This window comes from Pelophylax lessonae, assembly GCF_965119305.1.
Source record: "Pelophylax lessonae genome assembly, chromosome: 4".
NCBI classification, from domain to species: domain Eukaryota; kingdom Metazoa; phylum Chordata; class Amphibia; order Anura; family Ranidae; genus Pelophylax; species Pelophylax lessonae.
Window position 1 is genome coordinate 290,189,758 of NC_138771.1, and position 18,703 is coordinate 290,208,460.

At 38.9% G+C, this 18,703-nt stretch overlaps 1 protein-coding gene across 3 annotated transcripts in view; it reads right to left on the minus strand.

The window, feature by feature from the left end:
• Nucleotides 1-18,703, minus strand: part of PTPRQ (protein tyrosine phosphatase receptor type Q) — a 451,882-nt gene that overhangs the window by 136,596 nt on the left and 296,583 nt on the right. For all 3 annotated transcript variants that reach the window (XM_082257134.1, XM_082257133.1, XM_082257132.1), the window contains exons 45-46: nt 7,345-7,668; nt 536-657 (exon numbers count right to left, since the gene is read on the minus strand). In XM_082257134.1, coding sequence (XP_082113260.1) covers nt 536-657; nt 7,345-7,668 — 446 coding nt within the window. The remainder of the gene's footprint in view (nt 1-535; nt 658-7,344; nt 7,669-18,703) is intronic.

The following is an 18,703-nucleotide window of genomic DNA, read 5'->3' on the forward strand; positions in this document are numbered from 1 at the left end:
TACTAATTAACATTTGTAAAAAACCTCAATGTATACTCTTGAATTTTAATACAACCCAACTGTATCCTTCTTACTTGATTGTTTGTATCTGCTTCCTCCAGAAGCCAGGATAGAATACCAGTTATCAGCTCTGATCTCAGGCAGAGGAGAGGCTAGCCTGCATATACACCTTACAGCCTATCATTGTTTGAAATTTCTGTTCTAGAGGTTCTAGAGGTAAAAATGCATAATTCTAGCAACCTCAGGTTGTAGATTCATATTTTTTTTCAAATGCCCGTTCCCAATCAATTTTATGCTACTCCAGGCCATGTAAGCAATGAAACAATTCTAGTAAAATGAAGAATCCTTTATCTTTCGTGTAGACAAAAAAGGAGAAATAGCCATCATATCTGGAGAAGTACCTCAATATGAAACAGATCTATACTTTCTCCGAAACTGAGGGCTACATCCTTACAATACTACAAGATTGCTTTCCAATGTTACATATATGTTCAATAACACACAAAAGCAACAATGATAATCATTCTTTCCTTACCATGGATATGTTGATTAGATAAGACGTTGGTCCAGTTATGATGGCTGGCCCACTCCAGCTGATATTAATACTTTTTGGGGAGGTAGCAACAGCATTTATGTTTTGTGGAGGTCCTTCTGCAGCTATAGTAAATGGTAAAAAGAATAATATTAATTTTGGTTTGCATGTAACTTTGCTATAGTGCACACTTGGAAACAGACAGTGCTGTAATAATTGTAGCAACAGCAGCATATTGTAAATTGGAAATTTTTGTTTTGGCTTTATGGTAATGGTGATGGAATGGGGTGGTAGAATAACTGGCCATAGACAGGGTAATACCTCAACAAGTTGAAAAGCTGGTGAGACATCTACCTGTCCTTCTACACTACAGGGACACACCCGATATTTTTGCCAGCCAAGCCAACAGATTGATGGGCCTCACGTGGTTTGTAAAAGCCCTGCTGCTTTTTTACAGAGAAAAATTAACTATTGGTTATCTGTTAAAAATCGCGTTTCCAAAATCACTTTATGTAATAATGGTCATAATTTGTTATGATTGTTGGAAAAAGCACATCTACGTGATCAGATTTGTACCAGAGTACATGAGGAAACATCTTGAATCTCCAAGTACAGGGCTTTCTCTCATGCACAGTGGCAGTGGGAGCTAAGCACTGTAGTGCATAACACATTGAGAGCCAAATAATTTCCTGCATGCTAGCATAAATTCAACCATGATATCATCCAGTCAGCAGCAGAGCAGGGCATATTCAAGGGTAAGTACATAAGTAATCAATGAACACCAATCCTGGGTGCTTTTCTAATCCCATTGACACCTACTGACCTGAGAATTTTTCCACTACCAAAGGGGCTTTTTTACTCCCACTGACACATGATGATTATTATTCTCAATGACCTCTGACACTGGGGTATTTTTTACTCCCACTGACCTCTGACACCAGGGTATTTTTTACTCAAAATGACCTCTTACACCGGGTGACTTTTTAGTTTTACTGAAATATGACACCAGAGTATTTGTTACTCCACGTGGCCATATTTTGGCCTCCTAATAGACTGACAGACAGTAAAGTGATGCTTGTTTAAAAAAATTGAGAATTCCAAATAGAGGTCTGACAGTGCAAGAAGTATTTCAGTTTTAGGAGGCCTATAGACATGCCTGAATGTCTGACAATCCCCAGGCCAACTGATCTTCAGAGTACTCTATGAAGGTTGCCTCTGCCCACTTTTTAAGTGGGACAAGGAGCTGTTAGGTGCCAGAAGATAGCTTGCCAACCTAAACATGAAAGTTTTACCCACATTGGATTAAGGTTTGTATTTAATATTCAATGTAGGCAAAATTAAAACATAACCATAATAATATACATAACATTTAAATAATTGTTGCCGCATGCATTTAGACACATTTCAGTGTTAGTATGTTAACATCGAATGTCAAGAAATCCTTGCACAATAGAGAAAAAGGTGTGTTCTCAACAGCAGTTGGTGTCATCAATATATTTCAAAGAAATAAATTATATTCATGTGAGCAATAGCAATAAAATTCCTTTAGAGATCTAAGTAACCTGCAACATAAGAAACTACAATAACCTGACAGGATTCATAAAGTAATAAAGGCCAAACTGTGCAGCAGATATATATATATTTCTCTGAATATGTATACAAGCAAAGAAGTTATCTGGTACTAAAAGTTAAGATTGTGATATAAATGTTGACTATATTATTTTACTGAAGCTTGTAAATAATTTTAGTGTGAATATTTATCACTGAGAATCAGCACTATAATGTGCAAAACTGTGTGATAAGACAATAAACGTATCTCAGCTAAGTTATAAATACTTTCAACTTGACAAAGAAAAGAAAATAACAACCAAACTTGTCAAACTTCAGCTACTAAATATCACATATAATACAACTGAAACTGAAATATTTTTTCATTTTAATTTTTTTTAAGCTATTAATATCATTATATAGTTTTTGACGCAAAGGTTTTGTGCATGCATGTTGAGATCTTGGGCTACGGACACAGCCAATACTTCTGCCTTATGAAGTATTGAACTATGCTTTGTTAAAAAAAAAAAAAAAAAGATTTACTTCTTTTTTGTCCAGTGCTAGAACTGTTAGACATTAACATAACTCGTATAAATCATGACAATTCACCAACTTTGGATAAAACATCTTTCCTATCATAATCCAATCACTTCCGCTCATGAGAGCTTTTGTCCTGGTTACTACAATAATGCATTTACTGTAACTAACAAGCATCATTTCCTGATTAACATGCTTCCATCGCGGTACAGGAATGTAGGTCTTATAGAGGTCAGGGTCATCTTTGCAATTCATCTGTGTCCTGATACTAGGGTAGCTGTAAAGTGTGCTCGCTGTGTAAAGGATCTGGAGAACCAATCATTTGGGCTTTGAGCTTGGAAAAAAAACACAGGAAGTCAGACTGAGTACAGCTCCTAATACCAGCGCATAATATGATGTTATATCATTATTTCACAGCTAAGCCAAGCTGACTTCAAAAACATTGCATGTATCTTTATGGTTTATTGTAACCTTACTTAAATTTAAACACTAAGAGCATTAATCTGTTTCTTCAAGAGCAAAATTGAGATGACAAGATCCATGCTAAGGAAATGAAGTGGAGACATAGGCTATAGAAATAAAAATGCGACAAAAAATAGATATAGAGGTCACTCGTATTAACCAAATCGTGTCCAAGAGTCTTTACGTCTCCATCTGGTTAGAAGGCTTTTATGGTTTATATTCCCTATTATCATATAGTAGCCAACACTGGAATGCATGATCATATTATATGTATATAATATGGTTCCCGCGCTATCCTGGATAATACTTTTTCCTTGATGCTGCACCACAATTACTGATACTACAAAACAGCACAAATATTGGTTAAATGGGGGTGGTGGTGCACCTCAAAGGTGAAATAAATGAACATAAATTAAAGTGCTTACATGTGTTTGTTTCCCAGTTATTATTTTGGGCTTGATTAAACTCTATTACAGTGATTAGATAAATGTCATAAACTTAAATACAGTTGTGCATAAATACATAAATACAGTAATCCCCCGCTCCATCGCGGTTCAGTTTTTGCGGTCCCGGTAATTTGCGTTTTTTTTTGTAATGTTATTTTACTATATAAATCATTAAAAATTGAATATTTTTGTGTTTTCCATAGCTCTTGCTATGTCTCTCAGTATCTTTTATGTGTTTAAATGAGTTTCTATTGTTTTAAAAGTGTGTTTAAAGACCTTAAAATGCTTCTACACGTACAATGACAGTAAAATAAACATGCCTACAATGCATTTTAATAGGGTTTTTCTATTTCGCGGAATTTCACTTTTCACGGCTGGGTCCGGAACGTAACCCCCGCAATGGAGGGGGGTTTACTGTAACATTAAAATTCGTGATATTAAAAAATACTGTTTAAAGTGCTCAGTGCTTACGGTGACATATCTCCTTAGAATGAACAAAATACAAAAAAATGCAAAAAAATATGTGATCATTCAAATCAACATAGATATATGTCCAATTTCATAAAGATTTCAATAAATGATCTTCAATCAAAATAAAAGACGATTCAACGGTGCACTATTGTGAATAAATGATGTGACTTATTTCCTCCACCTTGTGCCACTTCTAGGTGTGCTAAATTCTCACCTCAAAAAAGAGGATAAAACGCCTGTGTTACATATGCCTTTTCTCCAGCGTGGTGTCTTGTGGCTCCCGGGTCCTTCCTAAGGGATCCTATGTATATTACCAGTCTGTGATTTATATCTGGGACTCCTTACATGGGACTCCTATAATGCGGGCTCCTTGCTTAGTATCTCCACCTCAGGGGCTCATTAAATAGATAAGGCCATCATGGTGCAGTATCGTGACGCAACGCGTAGGAGGTACCCAAAAACCCGGAAGTGACGTGTCGGACGGGATGGAGTCCCCATAGCACTGTTTGCACATGTTTTATGCTGGAAACAAGAATTAAAACTGTAAGTGCACTACTTTATTTATAATAAAAAGAGTTTTTAATACTGCACCACAAGTGTTACAAGGCATATGTAACACAGGCGTTTTATCCTCTTTTTTTAGGTGAGAATTTAGCACACCTAGAAGTGGCACAAGGTGGAGGAAATAAGTCACATCATTTATTCACAACAGTGCACCGTTGAATCGTCTTTTATTTTGATTGAAGATAATTTATTGAAATCTTTATGAAATTGGACATTTATCTATGTTGATATCACTGTAAGCACTGAGCACTTTAAACAGTATTTTTTAATATCACGAATTTTAATGTTATTTATGTATTTATGCACAACTGTATTTAAGTTTATGAGATTTATCTAATCACCGTAATAGAGTTTAATCAAGCCCAAATAATAACTGGGAAACAAACACATGTAAGCACTTTAATTTATGTTCATTTATTTCACCTTTGGGGCGCACCACCACCCCCATTTAACCATGATCATATTATGCTGTCACACATATCCATGTAAAAGGGCACATGGACACCAGTATATTTATGAACATGCTGAGGGACATACTAAAACTCCACAATTAGCTGAACCACAGCCTGATGCTGACAAAAACAGCAACATTTAATTTATTATTTCATATTTCAGGTTTCATGTTAGTGCTATAAGTGGATCTAGCAATATCTGTTTTTATTGTTAAAGTTAAATATCAGGTATACCTTTTTTGCATAGTTACTTTGGTCCAGCTTGGACCCATGTAAGTATGCATGTGTCATACCTCGACAGATCCCTCCAGAAGCTGGAAATCACTGTAACGATCTCATCTACTACAATGATCTCCACTGGCTTCCAAATTATAGGCTCAGTGGCTGCCCTTCCTAATGAACACAGGGGGTGGCACTCAAAGAACTCTTTGCAAGCTACCAAATAATGCAAAGCCTTCTCTCATTAGAGGAGGTGGAGAGTGTGACATCACCACTCTGTCTCTCCACTGCAACCAATCCGAAAAAACCCTTTGCATTCAATGACAAAATGAATGTTCCTAAATGTTGCCCGTGCTAAGATAGTGACCTCTTAAATTCACAGGAATTGTGCAGTTTTCAAATTTTGACAACGAGTGTGGGAAGAAGATCGGGGGGTGCAGGGGGAGAGGCTGCAGATGCTGGAACATAATCTTCTCTAAAAATGGGAAAATGGGTGTAATCCAGTATGAAACAACCTCTGTGCAGAAGTGTAGTAAAGACAACTGATGGCTGCTTGTGCAGGGTTCCTAGTCTTGTGTCTGGCTCCTCCTGTATATTTCTGCAGGCAGTCTGTACTGGGTGGAGCTGCTGCACCTCTCCCACGGCTCTGCTTTCATCATAGGATATGAACAGCACAGTTCTACTTTTACAAGGTGATACCAGAGTTTGCAAAGGCATTAGGTGCTGATGAAGTGGATGTATATGCTATGTGGCTTTTGAGGTAACATTTAAATGAAAGCTTTTGAGCCTGGAGTTCATCTTTTAATTCCAGGTACAAACATCAAAGCATAAAATCATGTCAATATAAATACTACTCTTTTTAGTACCTGTCAACCCTACATACAATGAGAACAGTTATAGAGATTTTATCATTTATATTTATTATACACACAGATACTTTAGTTAACCTAATTTTTCAAAATTGCTGGGACATGGTAGATGTATGTGCCAAAACACAACCTACGGGATTTGACACTACTCATGAATCCTTACAGAAGCAGTTGCTTTTATATATTGGACTTTCTTTTTTTTTCCAGAATAAAGGAAGAAATAGCTCCTCCACCCAAGACATACCACCCTGGCATAGCCACCAAGCACATTAGACATAGGGGCTGATTATCTCCACCAGTGAAGAGCTTTAAACCCCTCTGAATAGTTATGGCCAAAACTGTTAGAAAATTGTTCATGAGTTGGCCCCTCCCCAAGTATTAGTCTGATGACATCCACCAGGAGACCGTTACACACCTTCAGGGAGAGTATACAGCATGGGCAACCTTTCTGATACACCTACCCCCTGATACCCCTGTGGAAACAGCTTAGTTGCTATCATCTCTCTCACTGTTCTTTCCTTTGAAACTGCTAATTACCAATAAGAAAGTGCTAAACGGATTGTGGAAGATCACAGGGCCATGCTAATAACAGCTTATATGCCTACATGTTCTAGAGGATTGTACATGTTCTAGATGATTGTTCATGTGAGCCCTGGTAAAGGTACAAACCTAATGACACATTCCACAAAGCTCTTTTACACTTTTGGTACCCCAGAAAGAGTTTTTTCTACAGGGAGTCGTATGCATCCTATGTGCCCCCCACCCACCCAACATCTTTGTGGGAACAGTCAAGTTGCTACCACATAACTGTTGCTTACTTTGAAACCACTAATTACCCATCAGAGTGTGTTAACTATCCTGTGAAAGTGAGGGCTAGATTCTACAATGTAAAGATAAAGTAGTGTTTGCCTATTGCAATGCAAAATATAATTCCTAAACAGACAAAATTTTTTTTTTTTTTTTTTTTTTTTTTTTTAACATACCTTTCATGTGTATTTAAAATGTATTAGAATTAGACTTCTAAGATTTACAAACTGTGCAGTCCACATTTGTTAACCAGTGCTATAAGTATTATTCCTGCTTCATAATGTTGATATCAATTTTAATATATTGTAATTGTTATTATTATTATTTTACTTCAAAAATAGTTGGTTAGTTAGTTAGTTAGTTAGTTAGTTAGTTAGTTACTTAGTTAGTTACTTAGTTAGTTAGTTAGTGTTTATGAAGAAGGTGTGTACACTTACGACCAGATAATGTTTGCACATTTATCCACGGTGAGGATGTACCATATCCGGCATTAGTGCTAGCACTAACTTTAAATCTATACCATCTGTATTTTTTTAGGCCATATATTGTCTTCTCAACAATATTGTCTCCATACGAGTAGAAGTACTTGCTTGTCTCAACACATTCACCAAAGGTCCAGTCATAACATTCAGTGGAAAGAAGCTGAACTGTGATTTTGTAGTTCTTTAAATAACCATTTGTCTGGTCGGGTCTATTCCACTGCAATGTGACACTTGTAGAGTCAATGCTTAATAAAGTAACACGTCGTGGAGCACTAGGGACTAAAAGAAAGAAACCAGTAATAAAATACGTGCAACACACAAAATGCCTTCTGTGCATACACAATGACAATACAGAACAGAAACTGATAATTTCATAAACAAAACCAATTGCTATATTGATACAGACATCTTTCTCGTGGAGCTAAGCTAAAATAGTTAAAAAAAAGTTATCTTTGAACAGTAACTCATTTACTTAAAAGAGTAGTGTGGAATTTCAAAATAACTAACATACACTACATACTCACATAGGCAGATAACTCAGTTCTCTGTCTTTGGTGAGCAGAGAGGCAATGACTGTCAGTCACCAGCTCTGTGCTCTGCCTCTTCAGCACTCAGTGGAGTTTTGAGATCTGGAGGAGGAAGGGGCAGCTGGCTCAGGCTCTTAGCGGCATGCTGAGAGGCTCAGCCAGCTGCCACTCAGGCATCCCAACAATAAAGACGGGATCCCTCCTGAGCCTGGACCGGCAGAGTGATGTCAGCCGACAGCGGGCTTTAGTCTGTTGGCTGAATCTGGGTCACCGGAGTGCAGAACTAAGTGCACTCCTGTGACTAACAGGAGAAGTATGGCCAAAAGAGCTTTGGCCCTACTTTTTCTTTAATTTATTACATACTAGATGTAGGCACAAACAATTACTGATTGAAAATAGTGATTGATAAGTCCATCACGCCATTAAAATACAATTTTTTACTTTTAACTAATAAAAGATAATTTTTATACATTTTTGCATCAACAATTCCTATTATATTTCTTTGGTATCGCAACGTCCCTTTCCCCGATTGCTAATCCCGTTAGGGATTTACTCTCTCCATATCCAATTTTTGGGATAGATGCCAAATTTTGCAATATAGAGTGGAACTGAGAACTTTATTTCCATCAAGCCATTTACTAGTCGAGATACAATCTGCAGGGAGTTTGCATGTTCTTTCTTTGCTTGCGTGAATTTCCTGCAGGTACTTTGGTTTCCTTCCACACTCAACATACATGCTGGCTGCTGTCTTACTTGGCCCTAGTATATGTTTGCATGTATGATAAGCAGGGACCTTGGATTATAATCCCTTTGAGGGCAGAGACTGATCTGAATGTACAATCTGTAAAGTTCTGAATAAATTGTGAGCGCTATATAAATGCCTGTGATAAATTAATAATGTAAAAATCTGTTATATAATCATGTTTAGCATCATAAGGAATACTGGATCCTGGCCTGTTCATTGACAATACAAAATGCTGGTAAAAATGAAGTTCCATTCTAAGTTTAATTAGTAAGGTGAGTAGCAATCCGTGAAGCGTAGTAACACAAAGCAGCTAAACAGCATACTTTTCCTGACCTGCCATTAGCAATCTAAAACCTGATTGACAGACATTGCTAATTGCAATTTGCGCATCATTATTGCCCTTTAAACTACTTTACTAAATTAGTCCTCAATGGTGGACTAAACTGGTGCATGGCTAGTTTAAGAGGTATGTTAAATTTTACATAAAAAACTTTCATGTACATTTCAAATTGTGTAGCCTGCATCCTTGTTAAATCTACACAGTCATAAAATAAATGACAGAACAAACTTGACTGTGTAAAATTAGACAATAATTATGTTAGGTAATTATGCACAAAACACAGCATGGGATGAGCCAGTAAAGCTTCTCAATGTGAATATATGTAGTGACATCGCTAGGGGGGTGCGGGAGGTGAGGACTGCACCCGGATGACACTCGCCAGAGGGGAGCCACCTGTGGGCAGCGGCACCACACCCCTACACTGATCAGCGTCTCTCGTCGGCTGTATCCCTGTCTCCTACAGTGGAGCGGACCAAAACCACCTCCCCCTCCTAGCGGTTTTACATCTACACAGGAGGAGGGACACAGCTGTGCATGTTCCGCGCTGATCTGAAGTATGTACATTGTAATGTAGAAGCACAGGGGGGGGGGGAGCAGTGACCAGGAAGGGGGGCAAGTAAAAAAAAAAAAGATGGGGGGTAATTGGGGAGGGGGGGGGGGGAAGTTAGGGGGACATGTGCTCGGGGGCACTATCGGAGGGGAGAGGAAGGTCCTATGCTAGAAATCCAACCCTCCAAAAGAGCACAAGCCCCCCCCATAGCACCCCTTCAGCTCATATCCAAACCCTCACCTCTCTACTAGCACAAGTGAAGAGGGGGGTCTGCACTGAGGGGGCCTTAACTGCTAAAACGGGTTTGCACTTAGGGGAGGGGGTCTGTTTTGAAGGAGAGGGGTCTATACAGATGGAGGGGGGGTCTATACATGAGGGCGGGTTCTAAACTGGTGGAGGGGGGTCTGTACGGAGGGGGGGTCTGCACTGATGAAGGGGGGTCTGTACTGATGAAGAAGGGTCGGCACTGATGGAGAGGGGTCTGTACTAATGGAGAAGGGTGTATACTGATTGAAGGGCAGCGTCTGCACTGATGAAGGGGGGTCTGTACTGAGGGGGGGGGTCTGCACTGATGGAGAGGGGTCTGCACTGAAGGAGGGGGAACTGTACTGATGGAGGAGGGCCTGCACTGAGAGGAGGGGGGTCTGTAGTGATGAAGTGATGAAAAGGGGTCTATACTGAGGGGGTCTGCACTGATGGAGGGGGGGGTCTTCACTGATGGAGGAGGTCTGCACTGAGGGGGTAAGGTCTGCACTGATGGAAGGAGGTATGTACTGAGGGGGGTCTGTACTGAGGGGAGGGGGATCTGTACTGATAGTGAGGGGTCTGTACTGATGGAAGGGGGAGTCTATACTGAGGGGAGTCTGCACTGATGGAGGGGGGTCTGCACTGATGAAGGGTCTATACTGATGGTGGGGGGTCTGCACTGAGGGGAAGAGGGTCTATACTAATGGAGAGGGGATCTGCACTGATGGAGGGGGGGTCTGTACTGATGGAGGTGGGTCTGTACTGAGGGGAGTCTGCACTGAGGGAGAGGGGTCAGTAATGAGGGAGGGGGATCTATACTGAGGGAGGGGGGTTTGTACTTAGTCGGGGGTCTATACTGAGGGAGGGGGGTCTGCACTCATGGAGGGGGGTCTGCACTGAGGGGAGGGGGGTCTGTTCTGATAGAGAGGGGTTGATACTGATGGATGGGGGTCTGCACTTAGTGGAGGGGGGTCTGTACTGAGGTAGGGGGGTCTGTACTGAGGGGGGGACTATAGTTGGTGGAGGGGAGTGACACAATATTTTTTCCGCACCGGGTGACACCAACCCTAGTGACGCCACTGAATATATGCAATCAAACACTAGACACAGGAATAGGATATACTATATAAAACACTAGCATATATAGATTTCCTTCATCTGATGAATCCATAGGTTATAAACAATATTACAAAATACCTTTAATGATGCACAAATTAGGAGTGTATTAGACAGTTTTATATATTTGTATACAGGTGTACACAGCTCTTGCTATAGAGAAAAGGGCTTAAAACGTTTCAGTACTAGGGCCACATAGTATAGTTTACACATATTTGCAAGCCCAAAAAATGCTAATCAGAGCCACTTTTACATCAGAGTCCCCATTTGAGCCCCCCTAAATAAACCTTTGCCGTGGTGCACCAGATTTTGCATGCTCCAGTTTTAGTAAGTTCTCCCCCCCCCCCCCCACCATCTTATGACTTAGAAGGATGTAGAAGTAGGACCTGGGTGACAGCCCTGGAGAACACACTTAAAAAATAAGTCAATAATTAGTAAACGATGGCACTTCTATTATCTTTCAGTACCTTTCAATACCAACAACGTTTTCATTTTTTTAAGTGACTTCATTTATGAAAAAGGAGTTGTGCCAAATGTATTCGATTGTTTTATATTTATGAATCAATACCTCTGTTTAGAGTCATGGTAAATAAAACTTAAACGGCTTACACACAGTGTTTTTTCTTGTAATTATTAGTGTGCCTTTCCAACACTAGCTCCCTAATTCTCCATGAAACAAGAAAAGGCTGACACATTGTTATGTGCATATTTACACACACAGATCATGTGTATTAGATCACCAGCCTGCGGTTTTTGGCAGTTAATTGCACAAAGTTTTCCATTTACTTAAAGCAGCTAGCTCTGCTACATAACAGCTGCACTATTGCCTTTAACACCCAGTGATTCTATTTCAGAGAAAAAGTAGCCACTTCCCAGATGACCTCTCAATAGATATATGCTCATTATGAATAATACTATGAAGGCTTCCTGAAATAATTATAAGAAATGAGTAAATATGCAGTTCACTCAACACAAAAGTACACATGATCCACAATTCCTAATTATCTGGTATTCTGAAACTTTAGTCAGCCTCAGCCTTGAAACCCCTTGGGTCGTTTAATGTTCTGTAGTTAAGTCTTCAGTAAAACGAATGTGAAAAGAAAACACTGTTTTTAAGCATAAAAGATAAGCAGCAATATGATATGATTAAAATTTAATGACACTAAGACAGGGCACAGCAGCTGTCATGAATGGATTACTCTTTGTTGATATACAGTGTGGCGTGCCAACCTGTTTGCTGCACCATATAGTCATCCATGGTTGAGCAAAGTGTGCCCTAGAACTAGAAGCAAAGCATCTACGATCATGACCTATGGTCCTATTAAGACTATGGTACAGACTTTAGTTTGCAATTATTGACATAAATAAATTAAAGTGAATAAAACTCAAGAACAAATGCATAATATATTGCAGCTTGTTAGTGCTTGGATGTAATAGTTACATTGGTTTTCTTTTTTCTTCTACTTTATTTTCACTTGGTAATCCTATAAGTGTTACCCTAGGGCAGTGGTTCTCAATTCCGGTCCTCGGGACCCACTAACAGGCCAGATTTTAAGTATTACCTTGGGGGATGCAGACTAGAATACTGCAATCACTGAGCAGCAAATGAGATCACCTGTGATGTAATTTAGTTATCTTGCAAACCTGGCCTGTTGGTGGGTCCCGAGGACCGGAGTTGAGAACCACTGCCCTAGGACAGAAATGTGTTACAGACAGAGGACAAAAGGAACTCTCTGTGCATTGAAAGCAGCAGGAGGTGGCAATGGCTTTCAGCTGCTGCAGGTTGAGCCATCCTATAATTGCACACACACCCTCGCTCAAAACCTAATGTGACAGGGAGGCCGAATTGGGCCTTCTGGAGCATGGGCAGGGTCGCCATTGTGACCCATGCGACCCTTGCACCTCGCCAGTGTTTACAGAACATATCCCTTCTCCTCATCTCTAAAGTTTACTGGGGTTGATTAGATGGCTTGGGATGACATTGCAGAGTGTACATAACATAGGACGGAGCAGATTTCTGGCAGGATCAAAAGATATTTATTTTCACTTATCAAGCAGATATCAAGCAGAAGACCACAAATAACAGAAGTTTAGTGTTAGGATTACCTAAACTTTTCCTAATAATGGCAAAATGTATTCCTACTACTTCATAACTACATTATTTGCACATTGATGTTAAAGTGGTTGTAAAGTCAGAAGTTTTTTTATATTATTGCATTCTATGCATTAAGATAAAAAAACTTTCTGTGTGCAGCATTCCCCCTCGGCCCCCCTTAAACTTACTTGAGCCCCATCTCTATCCAGCAATGTGCACGACTGCCTCGGCCACCCGGGACTCTCCTTCCTGACTCGTTAAGACACAGTCATTGGCTCCTGCTGCTGTCAATCATAGTCAGTTAGCCAACCAGGAGAGACGGGACCGGGCCGCAGATCTGTGTCTGAATGGACACACGGAGCTGTGGCTCAGTTCTGGTGCCCCCATAGCGATCATCTTGCTGTGGGGCCACTCGACAGGAGGGAGAGGCCAGGAGAGCTGAATAGGGACCTGAGAAGATGAGGATCCGGGCTTCTCTGGGCAAAACTACTGCACAGAGCAGGTAAGTATAACATGTTTGGTATTTTTACATAAAAAAAACAGACTTTACAATCACTTTAAAGTAAGAAGTTCATTTTACTGAAGAGAATAGTGTAAAGTTCTGGTGCACAGAGGGTGTATGTCCCAATACAAAGGTAGTTTTTAATGAATTACATTAGAAAGGGATGAGAAAATCAGTCCAAAAGTTCATAACTAAAAAAAGTCCCAATAAAGGAATCATTGAAGAATCCTAACCATGGCAGTGGCAGCCATCCTAAGAGTGTGTCCAACTCTGAGAAGACATACAAAACAAGAAGGGGGAGGGGCACAAACTAAGTGTAGTATTAAAGTAAGATATTTATTGATGCAAGGCAAAAACACTTACAAGATGAGGGATTAAAAGGTGCTTCTAGATAGGTATCTCGTCCACACCAGGAACCATCTGGCAGGGCCTGCAGGACGAGTCTATACCCCAGGCAGAGTACCTACCTGTTTATGAGCACCTTTTAATCCTTCATCTTGTAAGTGTTTTTTACCTTGCATCAATAAATAGCTTACTTTAATACTACACTTAGTTGATGCCTCCTCCCCCCCCCCTTCTTGTTTTTTACACTTTACTGAAGGGTGCCTAAGGAGCATGTACTCTATGTTTCTGCCACACACAGGTACTATGTAAATTCTAAGTAGATTCAGGGCTGTGTTCACAATAATGGCACTTGTAGGCTTGTAGAACAAAGAGGCCGTCTCAAGCCTCAAAATGCACAAATTGTGATATTTTTCACCTTCTTTTGTTTGCCACCTCTGGCCATTTGTGGCTAAATTCAGCAAGAGTCATGTAAGGAGAAGAGTGTGCAGGGAGTGGTAAGATGGTTCAGAAGGCTACAAACATGAAATCAGCCCCGCTTTCCCTTGCATGGTAGAATGTGTGATTGAAGAGTCATTTTGAAATTTAAACAGACCACGTTCTGCATTTAATAGCAAACTCTATCAACAAATAATTAAAGGGGCAAAGATGTACAAAATTTAGGTGTGCCCAGGGCAACATGGTGCAAATATGGACAACAACAAGTCTGCATTTGCTGCTTCTGGCCACCCAATGACAGGGAGCATAGGGAAGATGTAAAATTACTCCTTATGGTTCCTACAGTAAAATAAACCTGTTTTAAACAATATTCTGACACCGAGCTTGATTGGACTAAACCTTCTTGTGTGCATCGAAAGGTGCCATCTGAAGAATTCCTGTCACTGCACCAAATCTATACTAGTTTACCTGAAAAATTAGTTGCAGTTCAGGTCAGTTACTTGTGACTTCACGGACCTCTGCCATATTTATTGCCAGAAAGACCTTAGCATCTCCTACTGGAGCTTTCTGAATCAACTCACTATTCCCTAAATGGGGCAAATTATTCTGATACAGTGTCCAATGAGCAGACTGGAGATGGGGAGGTGACCTTGAGTGGCACATGTAATCTACCTAACTATGCAACATGGCAAAATTATATAAATTACTAAAAAGGCTTTCCAGACATGCAGATACATTTTACATTATGAAAACATTAGGATTACATGGATACTTGTTAACAGCTATCCATCGGTGGAATCCTGACAGGTCTTAAAGATTACAGCAGCAGTGTGAAAACATCACAAAGAAGGGAAGTAACAATGCAGCAGTGGGCCCAGACTGCAGCATTGGATCATCGATCTCTACTAGTGTAAGAGGCAAGGGAATGGTAATAGTGGAGTCAGGTAACAAAAAAATACTTTAGGGATTTAAAAAATATATATATATATATATATATATATATATATATATATATATATATATGGACACTATGGACGCAGTATAGAGATGGACACTTAGAGGTTTGTATTACAGTTTATATTCAGCCATATTTATTATTACAATTGCTTTTTACCTGTATGTTAGCAAGTCCCAACTCACAGCTTGATATATGGGAGGACTTGTTTACAGCTAATTGCTATTTTGAAGGACCCTATTCAGTTGACATAAATGGATAAATTACAGGCAAAAAAAAAAGTACAAAAAAGCACCTACTATGTTTTTCCAGTGGAATGTAACACAATTCACTGGCTTGAACTAATTTTCTCATGGTTGTGTTTTCCATGCATTTTGAATGCTCTGGAAAATTCAGAAAAATGCATAATACGGCATCTGGTGTTGATGAGCCCTAACCTGTAAATGTTTTTACTGAAATTATAGAGTGTCATTATAAGAACTAGTACAAAACTTAAATTAAGGTGCATTTAGAGCCAATACTTTTTTCAGTTTTGGACAGAATGTAGAAGTATTAGAGCTGGTTTTTCTTTTGATTGGTGTTTGTGTTTTACCCTTTGTATTGTCATGGTGACCATTGTCATGGGCACAGAAAGTAATGGGAAATCCAAAAATTCTTTAGTTTTCACAGAAACAAGAGATGAGGGGAAATCTTTAAAAATAATCCTGTTCTGGTGATAACTGTCCTCACTTTGGAGAGATCTCCTCTTACTTTCTGATATGCCTCTAGGAAAGGAAGTGAAGGGAAATCTCCCTGACAGGACACAGAGATTAAAAAAAAAAAACTGATGAGGATCCTAATCATTCCCTACTGTGCCCAAAGTTAAAAAAAATCTAAAAGAAAGGGAAACTATTTTGTAATGAATTCAAACATATATAAATTATAAGATCATCATCATTCAAACGCATTTTCAACTAAAAGTAATACTACTGAATGGAACCATGGCACACAATGCACATGGTTTGATTGATTTCTACAATGTTTACCTTAAAATGATCAGTGAAGTGACTTTAACATTTTTACATGTTTGCTCATCTTTTTTTTTTTTTTTTATTAATGCAATAAATGTAGAGATTTGAAGATTAGCCCATGATCTATCTATTATACAAATACACAACAATAATTAACAGCGCATGGCAACTGACACTTATGATTACCAAAGGAGGATCCAAAGTCAACAAACGATGAATGAATAAAATAGTTTATTTGGATAAACCAGGAACATGAATGCACATAACCACACCGGGTCCCTGAGAGGTAAAGAGCACTGATGGAAGTAGGGGTGCAAGATGGAAGGTGCCAGGAATGCCAGATGCCGAGGCTCACAGGAATGGTAGCTTGAGGAGAGCCACACTGGACTCAGCTGGCGCATGGATAAGCCGTCACTGCAGCGCTTGAGGCACTTGTGTGGTGTCCAGAAGGAAACCCACTCATCCGGCAAAGAACCAGTGTGGAGCAAAAGCGTCCCCATTGCCATGACTATGCGTTTCATGGCAAGACCCCAAATAAAAATATAATGTTGGAAAATTTTCTTTCTCCTCACTGTCAGAATACAATAGCCCAGTGGGAGGGATTCCCCATGTGTGGATGGGGAATCAAGTCATTTTGTTTCGCTCAACCCACTGGTTGAATGAAACAAAATGACTCATGTATGGCCAGCCTAAAAAGCAACCACTATATGGAATTACAAAGTACGATACAAATCTCAAGAATAGCATGATAAAGTAGGTCTGCCCCTATGTATATGCAATTACAAACTATACATAGAATCAAAGTTTATAAGGACAATAAACCACAATTATGAGAGTATTTAAATCAGGCAGATCTTTTTAAATTGTAAAATAATAAAAAGTCTGAAAAGTCTACACATTCCATTTAATGGGAGAGGAACTGAAAGATCCACCCAACTTGGCTTCCATTATGAGCAGAGACCGTTTGCAATTATATAATTTTTATTACAATTATCTGCTGTAAAATATTAAACAGAATTAATGAAAACGAAATCATTTCACATTGAACAAAACTGTGAAATTGTGTAGACTTCCCTTTCAGCTCTTGACCTATTTTTTAAATACTATATTTATCCTACATTCATGCTTATAATACAGTATTTAGTTATGGCATATGCCTACTTTGCATGGTATTGTGAGAAGACACTTTTGTCTGGAGTTCAAGTGAAAGCTGTAAAGATCGAAAAAATCATCAGGTCCCATGGAAGTTAAATAGGCTGAAGGAAAACTAATACCAAGTGCTGCATTATTGGCAGAAAATTAGCTGATATGTAGATACCAAAATGCCAGACTTCAAAGCTTATGAATAGTTTTTCACCTGACCAGGGGTGACCTTCTATGATACCCTCTTCTAGTTTGATAAACTGTATGCTGAAACAGCCAGTTTTAAGACGAATGTACTATAGAGTTACAGATACAAACAGGATTACAGTTGCTTTAGCATGGAGAATTGGATTTCCATTCTTTGAGAATGACCAAAAAAAAAAACCCTCATCAGAGCTTTCAGCCACAGCTGGTATTAATTTGGTCACGTTGTTCCATGTATCCTATATTTGCAGCACAGCTTGTTTTCATTTACTAAAGTGGAATCCACCAAGATGAAGTGATCAATGTCTGCTCCAGGAGCACATCGCCTCCAAATATTTCATAAATGTTTTATATTTATCTCTTCTATACTAAACCCAATGTCAAGTTAATCATAGATGTAAACATCTTTCTTTCAAATGCAGTGCATGTGTAAGACATTCCCTATAAAGGGCTGAAATTTTTTAACATGAATTTAAAACAAAAATGTAAAACAAAAAATATACATAACAAAAATAAATAAAATGTTGATTCGATATTTTAATTGGGGCAAATACTTTAAACAGTTAAAGACAAGGCATTTGTTTGCAAAAAGTAAATCTGTTTTTTTTTTTTGCTAGAAAATTTGTTAGAACCCCCAAACATTATATATATATATATATATATATATATATATATATTTTTTTTTTTTTTTTTTTTTTTTTTAAAGCAGAGGCCCTAGAGAATAAATTAGTGGGTTTTGCTATTTTTCATGCCACATGGTATTTTTGCAATTTGCCCAATTTTTTTGTAAAATATAAAATAAGATGTCATGCCAAATAGATACCAATCATGTCACGCTTTAAAATTGTGTATGCCCGCACAACGGCGAAAAACAACATACATTTTACTATTTATAGGCGATGCTTTAAAAGCCTTTACAGGTTACCACTTATATATAAATATACATAGAAGGTCTAGAATTACTGCACATTATCTGCCGATCACAGTGATACCTCACATGTGTGGGACGATCGCAATTTGCGTGCATTCGGGACCTACGCTTGCTTCTGCCTTTGCGCGTTACCACTGGGGGACGGGGGCACTTTAATTTTTTTTTTTAAC